Genomic DNA, 9,670 nt, shown 5'->3' with positions numbered 1-9,670 from the left:
AATGGGATGTCATCACATCAGATATGAACAGGTCTCTCACATGAAATAGATTTGACCTATTTCAATTGCATCATCTGTATAAATCAAGGACACTTGGATCAATTAATGATGCATGACTTATTACCACCCAATGAAGACTTGGACATGGAATATGTTACTTTAGATTTGTAACAGTAGTTGAAGAATATCTACATGAGGACTTTATAACACATTAATTAGGCCCATGCACTATTTGGCAACAGTGTGAGATGTGCATACTGGCATGAGGCTTGGCTAACATTTCTATGACTCACAGGCCTGCTTCCTTTTTTCCCAGCAGAGTGCAGTCTTATTGTGACGCACAGGAAAACTTAATGAGTCTGTCTGTGTGTTAACAGGGTGTACAATGTGTGTTCATGTAGGTGTACAAGTGCGAGAGGCTAGTGATTACACAGTTCTCGGACACCGTGTTTAATAAACATATTTTCTCACATATTGCAGTACTGTTACTTACTGACATGCTCCAACATCAAATCATAAGCAGTAGATGAGTGTGTGTGTGTGTGTGTGTGTGTGTGTGTGTGTGTGTGTGTGTGTGTGTGTGTGTGTGTGTGTGTGTGTGTGTGTGTGTGTGTGAGACCACTACAGCTGGTTTATGTGGACTCTGCCAGGAAGGAATGAATGGGAGTGAGATCCGGAAATCCAATATCAACTCAGACTGACTGCCAATAAAGACAATTTTGTGAGGTCCACAGTAGCGAGATAGGAGACAGACAATCTAACACGTGGATGAAATGTAAGCAGTGTATAGTAAAAATTATAGTATTATAATTGTAAGATAGCAATGTATCAAACTTGCAAGTTAGCAATGTATCAAACTTGCAAGTTAGCAATGTATCAAACTTGCAAGTTAGCAATGTATCAAACTTGCAGGCAAGAACAAAACACACTGGTATGCTGCTTTCAAATAGGGGCTTAATGTCTCAATTCACCTATTTGACTTCCTTTAGTGTTTACCTGTTTTTCATAGTACACATTCTCTTAAGATATAATTATTTGAATCAAGAGTATCAAGCATCGACACGTCACTCACTCAGCGTGAGGGAGGATTTCATCACAGCATCAGTTTCAGGATTTCTCAATTCAATGCCAAATACAGCTACACTCTTCCAACTTTCTCCCATCATATCAGCCACTGTGCTTCTGGCTCTGCATCGCTTGCTCTTTGGGGTTTTACACGGTGTATCTTTTAAGCACTTTGTTGACGACTGATGATGTACAATGGGCTTCATTTACATTTGATTGATATCACACTGACTATATGTCTAAGGAATCCCTCTGTGAAAATAAAAAGGGAGGTATCACTCACATGACTCAGTTATTTGTTGATGGATTTATTCTCTCAACACCTACACTCTGGATTGATTCTCATCATAGATTAGCAGGTACACGAGGCCTTGCTTGACATGGCCATTGGTTCGTCTGTGAGCATGTTACACTTATCTCTAGTTCGGAACAGACCAGATAACAGGTTTAAGCTGTTCAGCAGGTCCTCTACAAAGTACGTTTCTCCTTTCAGGTTGTTAAAAAGGACTTGGCGATCTTATCAAGGAAGAGTCTCTGCATGTATGGAGGTGTGATGTGAATGATACTCAATGTGTGTGGTGATATCAATTAATCATTAATGCAGAAGAATAAGGTTCCATAAGACAGCATGTGAAATTTAAAAAAATAAATAAATAAAAATACGTGTTGCACAAAACATTTCCTTAACACACAAAACTCTAAATATATATTTCACCAACATTTGTACATACTATAGATACACCTGCACAACCTATTTACACATAGCAATGCAGGTTGATAACAATAGAGTCACAACAATTTAGCTCACATTAGCAGCATATAGCCCTTGATAGGCATACGGCATCCCAAATGGCACTCTGTTCCCTACATAGTGCACTACTTTTGACCAGAGCCCTACGGGCCCTGGACAAAAGTAACACACTATACATGTAGTGAATAGGGAGCCATTTGGGACACAACTACCTGTATTTCAATGCCCTAAAGTCCCTCCCTAGAGGTCTGGCCTTTTATGGCACAGGTAGTGCACTCATTTCACAGAGGTTCACAGCTTCAAGTACCTCTTTGTCCCCTCAATAATTACATGATCAACCGGGTTGATCAGTCAGATAAAGACTGTGGTGCTGCCTGCGCATCTCTTCGGGCACTGCCCACCAATGTCCTATTTGGTCGGGGAGTGAGATTTAGGAGTCCAGCCCCTCCTCGTTTCCTGCACTGGCTTTCTGATAACCTCTGACATTTGACCTAAGACCCCGAGCCTTGGGTTGCAAGGGGTACATGAGAACAGTTCTTAGTATCTGCCTACACACGCAGGCGCGCGCACACACACACACACACACACACACACACACACACACACACACACACACACACACACACACACACACACACACACACACACACACACACACACACACACACGCAATCCAGAACAATACAGGAGTCAGTGAGTCGATAAGTCCTGACAGTTCCAGGACAAACAAAAGAAAAGGCGTCTCCATAGTCCATAGTCCACATACTCTCAGTCTGTATCCAACTCGTTAAGGTCGTCCATCGACTGTGGAGCTCCAACTCCTGACACTCTTCAGCAGTACAGTTAGGGTCCACCTTAAGATCGCTTACTTTGAGGGCCGGTCAATGACACTGAAGTCACTTGGCTCCCAGGTCATACCGGGTCAGGTTGTTGCTGTATCTGTCTGTACAGTCGTAATCACTACTGGGTCAGTGTGTAGTCTCTCAGTGATCAGGCTGCATCATGGGAAGAGTATAGTCTTTCTCTAGGCTGATCTTACATTCCACCTCCTCCTCATCCGGGACATAGAGATTGCCTATGGAGCTCTGGAATACAGAGAGAAAAAGTTTAGTATCTACTGCATACACTGATGTTAACATTTCCAGTAAGTGAAGTTCAACAACAGCCCCTTGCTGTTTGACCACTACTAATAGTGAAAGAGACCAGAGGATGTTGCTGTTCTAACCTTCAGTCCCTTATTGCTGTTCAGCATGTCCTTGAAAACCAGTGAGGGATGTGGAATCGTGGGGAAAACCTTCTCTCTGTGCCTGGAAAAGAACCACAAAAGAATTAGCCCCAAATTTAAACCCTGATCACCAAAATTGGCAATTCATTAAGCGAAAACACGTTTGCTAGATATCTTCTGTCTATTAAGACATTCAATTAATTCTAAACCCCAACACACACACACACACACACACACACACACACACACACACACACACATAGAACGCAGACAAACGGATATAGTGTATGTTTACTTACTTCATAAAACAACTAATTAAAAGGATGAGGAATAAGAAGACTACAGCTGGAATGACGACAGCAAACACAGTCATCGACCAATCATCCACACCTGAAAAGAATACAAGCAAAACTATCAGTGACCCGGTCTAATTCTAATCTTGACAAGTCTGTTACATTTAGCCAACATTCAATACACAAGTCTGTTACAACGACATATACTATTATAGAGACTATAGACTACTGGTATATTATATATGTTTAATTCTATTTGTCTTCTATTTTATTTGAAGGGGAACGTTTCAACTATTACAGTACATCACTGTGTTCTGAAAGAGGGAGAGAATGTAGAGAAAGAGGAGAAAGTACCATAGATTTCCTCTTCACTCCAGTCGCTGCCTCCCTTCCCACACCATTTCGTATAGACTGCTTTAAGCTGGACTCTGTACTGGCATCTCTGGTCATATGAAACCTTCACATGTTTCAATTGTATTTCTTTACTCTGGAAGAAACATACACAGAACCATGAGTGGAACTCAAGTAGTGGTACACTCGTAGAAAAAAAAGGTGCTATCTAGAACCTAAAAGGGTTATTCGGCTGTCCACATAGGAGAGACCTTTGAAGAACCCTTTTTGGTAACCAGGTAGAACTCTTTTGGGTTCCATGTAAAACCCTTTCCACAGATGGTTCTGCATGGATACCAAAAGGAGTTCTACCTGGAACCAAAAAGGGTTCTCCTATGGGGACAGCCATAGAACCCTTTTGGAATGTTTTTTTTTCTAAGCGCGTACTATTTGACTGACACACACAGACACACAAACAAACAGCAGATGTCCAATGCCCACTCATCCTAACACATTCAGTAGGTCTGTAAAAACAATGTAAACATTGTCCAGTGACTAAAGCTCTATATTTTTTATTGGTGTAATTCACATAAGTGGCCTGTCTCATGTTGACAATAGCAGAACGCCCAACCCTTCATCTGACCCATTTTCTGTCTGCAGCCATCTCAACTTGAGCCTCATTATCTGTTTATAAATCATCAAAATGTATTTTATATCAGTGAGACCAACGTGTATAACAACGGCGCGACCGAGTGACGTCGGCGCAAACCCATAATTAACTAGTTGAAATGAAATATGAAACAATAGAAAACACTCTTCTGGGAAGCATAAAAACGGACAAAAAAATGCACTTGCCAGGTTGTCAATGTCAATATGAATTTGTTATGAACTAGTTTCACCTGGATAAATAAAGGGAGACGTAAATGTAAATAAAAATATACACACATCCACGAGCAGTTGACACTTGCTGTAGTTAAAGATGTAACTCCAGCAGTGGCCAGCGCCTATGTCCGGAGGGTCCCAGCTCAGGATGAGATTCCTTCCTGTCTCTGTTATCTTCACCTTAGGGGCCGGGGCCTTGACTGAAGAGAATCAGACATACAGTATAACATTAGATAAATGAGAGTATTGGTAATATCAACAATATTTGCATACTTGAGAGTTTAGTAGTATCATGGAATTAGTCATTGGTTGTTCAATTGGAATGTACCCCCATAGGCTGGTGAGATGGTTGAAACTGCAAGAATTTGAATTGTTGCAAAATAAAATCTATATTTATATATTTTTTGCAACAAATACAAATTCTTGCAGTTAATGATAATGGGACTGGGGTAGGGGAGAGAGAAAAACATGAGCCCCATTCTGCATGGAGAGCTCTGAGCTTTTGTAAGCGGTACGCTCATGATACGCTCTGATCTATTCAGTTGTGGGGGTTGGGAGTCAGACACGCTCTGCTGTACGATAAACAGTTTACTTTGAGTTAAGTCAGGTCACTCTCTCTCTCGGTCCCTCTCCCATAGAGTGTGTTTCAAGTTTGGGGAAGTTCATTTTCACCATTCAAATTCTCCCTTATAATAAAGCATTCCATGCATCTATCATCGCATTTGCAGACTTATGCAAGATTGCCTACTATTACTAAGGTGATTAGTTGATTGGATAGTCACAATTTAGGCTAATAATATAATTGAATCACTGTTCACAAAAAAAGATTGCAGTGCTCAGTGCATGGCTGAGCGTGTAGAGTAGGCCTAGGCTACAGGATATGTTTAATGCAATTCTACTATACTTGATGTTTTTAATATGACAACAACGACAGGGTAGTATAGGCTACTGCTGACTCTGACAAACAGATCAATAAAAACCACCTTGTCTGCAACCATCTAATCTGGCCTATGAACAGGGGAGACACAAATTGTACATTATGAAATAAGGAGTATTGTCCAAAAATAAAGTTTCAAGTGGCACTGACCCAATGATAAAGGGTGAACATGTGCACAGCGCACTCAATGGGGATATGGCTGATGCTCTCAGCTGGTGCCAATAAATTTGTTTACTGTTCGCTCAAATTGCGAATTTTGCTAATTAAAAGACAGATTAGAGTCTTTTCATTGTCTTCTCTTTACAGCAACAGGCATTTACTTTCCAAACTATGTTTCCCCACGATGAAATTGGGGGTAGAGGAAGGAAATACATGGGATATTAAAATATACACTGAGTGTACAAAACATTAAGAACACCTGCTCTTTCAATGACAGACTGGCCAGGTGAATCCAGGTGAAAGTTATGATCTCTTATTGAGGTCACTTGTTAAATCCACTTCAATCAGTGTAGATGAAGGGGAGGAGACAGGTTAAAGGTTAACGAAGGATTTTTAAGCCTTGAGACATGGATTGTGTATGTGTTCCATTCAGAGGGTGAATGGGCGAGTCAAAATATTAAAGTGCCTTTGAACGGGGTATGATAGTAGGTACCAGGTGCACTGGTTTGTGTCAAGAACTGCAACGCTGCTGGGTTTTTCACACTCAACAGTTTCCTGTGTGTATCAAGAATGGTCCACCACCCAAAAGACATCCAGCCAACTTGACACAACTGTGGGAAACATTGGAGTCAACATGTGCCAGCATCCCCGTGGAACGCTTTTCACACCTTGTAGATTCTATGCCCAACAAATTGATGCTGTTCTGATTGCAAAGGGGGGTGAATGAAAACAATATTCAATTAGAAACATGGCATTCTCTCACCCTCGGCTCCCAGGCCTGCTCCTGCTAATGTCAAACATGTAGGCTTACTAGCACTCTAAGCAACACAGTGCTGGGCAGGGCACCTTTCTCCGCAATGTCTCGAAATAGCTGTCCATGGACCTGAAACCGTTTTAATATGCGCAATTTTGTGTTTACTCATTTGATTACAACACCCCTCTTGTTTTCTCTCTCTTCCCCCTTCACACACCTGTTGTTATGCAGTAACCTACAAATAAATGTTTGTTCTATTCACAATGGTTAATTATGTTTAGCAAACAGTCATGAGTTAAATTAACTTAGGCTGTACTAGTGACTTCTGTTAACAAATCTTGTCCCGAATCTTGGCTACTCATCCCATTAGGAATTGTATTTTGTTGTTAACCTGCAAATGCTTTGCTATAAAGGTGATTTTTTCCCAACTAACCCTTCCCCCCCGCGGCTATGTTTACCTCCTGAGTTAAATTTGTTTGAATGGTTTTCAGATCATACCATGAGGATATCGGTAAACATCTGTTTTTAACTGTTAAAAAATGTGGTATGGAGTTATTCTTACCATGATATCTAGGAAGCACCAGGAAGTTATTCTGTACAGATAAGCCATCGAGAGTCCCATTGACCTTGAAGTAGACGTCATATTGAAGGAAGGATCCTCTCAGGTGACATCCTGTCCTCTGACCATCTCTGTACTGGTACTCACTGCATGCTGATATGTGGGAGGGACCAAGGTACCTGAAACATAAGGGATGAGAGGGATGACAATCTGTCACTGCTCAGCTAAACCGACACAAATATCAGATTTTTTTTTTAACAGCTGTAACTGGCGTTTCCTGCAATCTAGAGCAAAAAAAATGGCCTTAAATGATAACAAATCAGGTAAAAAACACAATATATATGTTATTATTATTTATTTTTGACATAGTGGCACAGCCAGTACACAAGGTGCCATATATCGCCTCTCTTCCATTCTTTGGGGAGAGCCCTGATTCATTTTTAAATAGTTCTCACCCATAGTAGAGCTGGAGGTCTGAGGCCTGATTGGCTGGGAGCCAGCTGCAGTTCATGGCCTTAGAGGAGTAGAGGGAACACTGGAAGTTCTTCACCAACTCTGTTGTAAGAGAGAGAGAGAGAGAGATAGAGGAAGAGAGAGAAAAAACATTGCCATGAGTCTAGACCACAAAAACACTATCTGACAAAGACTCATGCAGATCTAAATTTTGTCCTGATAAAAAAGCAGGTTGGCATTTATTGAGATGACGCATGTACTGGAGGCAGCTCTGCAGAGTGGTCACTAGCTGGCACAGCCACAAATAAGAACAAGGGCATTTTAAACATGGAAAAACTATATTAATTTCAGCACAATGTTTGTATTACAGTAGCCACATTGGATAAAGTTCAGGAGTTCACAAGTCCCAATTCATATTGGGGCAAATTTTAACTTCCACTTTAGTTAAAATTTTCACTTAGGGTGCGTTTGTAAATTCACTCTAGGCTTTCTACATCGATTTCAGAGCACTCTCGCCTGAGTATTACAGAGCACACAACACCTGTTGAATATGATCACCAACGCTCTGGATAACATGAAAACAGAATAACCGCATCTTCTAGGGCAAGTAAAATGTTCGGAGTGAGGCGTTCTCTCATTTGTGTCTGGAAGTAGCTAGCAAGCTAGTCAGAACACTTGGATCAACCCTACTCCTCGACCAGAGCGTCCAGTGTGCGCTCTGAACGCTCCGAGAGCGAAACGGTCTGAATTTACAAAGGGACAATCTGACAACGCTCTGAATTTACAAACGCCCAGAGTCAACGCACCCGTAGTCATGCATTGAGATCAAGTGGAGACTAAGTGAAAATTCGAAGTTAGGGTTAGAAATTAGGATTCAACTCACAGTAATTGTTACCTACCTGGGGGTTTAGGTTTACAGATGCTGACAGGTTTGCTTACGGTTCTGCCTGTACATTCGTTGGGGGTTGTTTTCACTGTGTAATTCACTGCATCATTCGTAGTGACAATGTACTCTTTATACAAGCTGAAAGTTGAGATTAATATGGGGTTCTCCTGTGAAAAAAAATGGAATCACTGTCATTTTACATTCTACAAAGTATTAGTGTTAGGTATTTAATATGATGTATATTATTATTTAATAATATCACTTTGTAACAGATGGTTTTATAATAGTTTATGATCGCTTTATATGCATACATAGGCTACGTTTTGCAATTCATTCTGTGCATAAAAAACTGTTTGTATTATAAATCAATTCCAAATGTACTTTTGTTTAATTTTTCCTTTTCATGGGCCTGAGTGCCCTCGACTCACCTCTCCGATCGTTGTAGTGACCATGTACTTCACCTTGCATGATGCATCTAAATTATTTGGTGCGTTCCACGACAGCTTTATACGGAATTCAGACTCCCACGTCAATGACAGGTTGAGCGGCTCAGGGAGAGCTGAAGAGGTGACAAGAGACGAGCAGTGTAAACTACTCTGTATGGCAATGTGATGACCAACTGCTATATATGCTATAATATATATATATATATATATATATCATCTTTGCTATGCCACACATCTGTCTGGTGTAGGCCCTAGTTACAATTTCTGAACAATATGACTCACCAGGGCAAAGTAACAAGCCCACACAACAAGACTACATCAATAATACTCATAGTCAATCAATGTCAAATGAATACACGTTTTCATGTAGGCAGAAGTTACAAGGGAATCCAACATGTATTTAAACAGATTATTTTCTCATTATCGAAACTTCTCATTCTGACGTCGGTTTCGGGAAATGGACAGGAAATCCTAGTTTTCCTAAAGTCTTGACAACTGAAAATCACTAAACAACTGGTGTCATACGACCATTAAAGGTAATGTAAAGTAAATACAATAGCAGTACCTTGCTCAGCTGCAACCTCTAGTGCGACCAAATGAATAAAGTATCGTAGAACCAAGAGAAAATCCAAATGTTTCAAAATCATGTTGTCCGGTGCGTAATTTCTGGCGGACTGCGCCTCCTCAAAATCGCCCGGAATTCCAAAGGTAAGACAAGAATTGTGGAGCAGTTGTCTCCCAAACAGAGCGAACAAATAGAAGTGCCTCACGTCCAGATCAATATAAACAAAAGCAAACACCGGATTTACACCCGCGAGCGAGTTATCAATGCATTCATACCGTCTATGATTCCATTTCGTGTGACAGCGAGGGCTTCTGTCGCGCATCGGATTGGCAAATAGGGCGGAGTTTGTATGGAGCAATAACTCA

The 9,670-nt window shown here is 40.8% G+C and overlaps 1 protein-coding gene across 2 annotated transcripts; it reads right to left on the bottom strand.

Annotated features, from left to right (window-relative positions):
- Positions 1-1,360: 1,360 nt before the first annotated feature.
- On the bottom strand, positions 1,361-9,627 carry LOC139378951 (interleukin 13 receptor, alpha 1). 2 transcript variants are annotated; one of them, XM_071121587.1, is made up of 10 exons: positions 9,306-9,627; positions 8,723-8,853; positions 8,308-8,461; positions 7,411-7,510; positions 6,959-7,134; positions 4,610-4,746; positions 3,689-3,821; positions 3,341-3,431; positions 3,042-3,123; positions 1,361-2,901 (listed from the first exon to the last, which is right to left on the bottom strand). In XM_071121587.1, exons 1-10 carry the CDS (start codon positions 9,625-9,627, stop codon positions 2,800-2,802), a joined length of 1,428 nt encoding a protein of 475 aa, XP_070977688.1. In that variant the 3' UTR covers positions 1,361-2,799. The 2 variants fall into 2 exon arrangements, with proteins under 2 accessions (XP_070977688.1, XP_070977689.1); XM_071121588.1 differs by having other exon boundaries at positions 8,308-8,458; positions 9,306-9,562.
- Between the last annotated feature and the right edge of the window lie 43 nt (positions 9,628-9,670).

Source organism: Oncorhynchus clarkii, chromosome 21, assembly GCF_045791955.1.
Source record: "Oncorhynchus clarkii lewisi isolate Uvic-CL-2024 chromosome 21, UVic_Ocla_1.0, whole genome shotgun sequence".
Taxonomy (NCBI): domain Eukaryota; kingdom Metazoa; phylum Chordata; class Actinopteri; order Salmoniformes; family Salmonidae; genus Oncorhynchus; species Oncorhynchus clarkii.
Note: the sequence above shows the minus strand (reverse complement) of the source record. Positions and strands in the feature narration are given on the sequence as shown.

Coding starts and splice junctions, on each gene's coding strand:
- LOC139378951 (XM_071121587.1), bottom strand. CDS start 9,627: ATGCGCGACAGAAGCCCTCGCTGTCACACGAAATGGAATCATAGACGG. Junction 7,135..7,410: donor GACCTCCAGCTCTACTATGG/GTGAGAACTATT, acceptor CTTATGTTTCAG/GTACCTTGGTCCCTCCCACA. Junction 3,432..3,688: donor GAGTGAAGAGGAAATCTATG/GTACTTTCTCCT, acceptor TATTCTTTTCAG/GTGTGGATGATTGGTCGATG.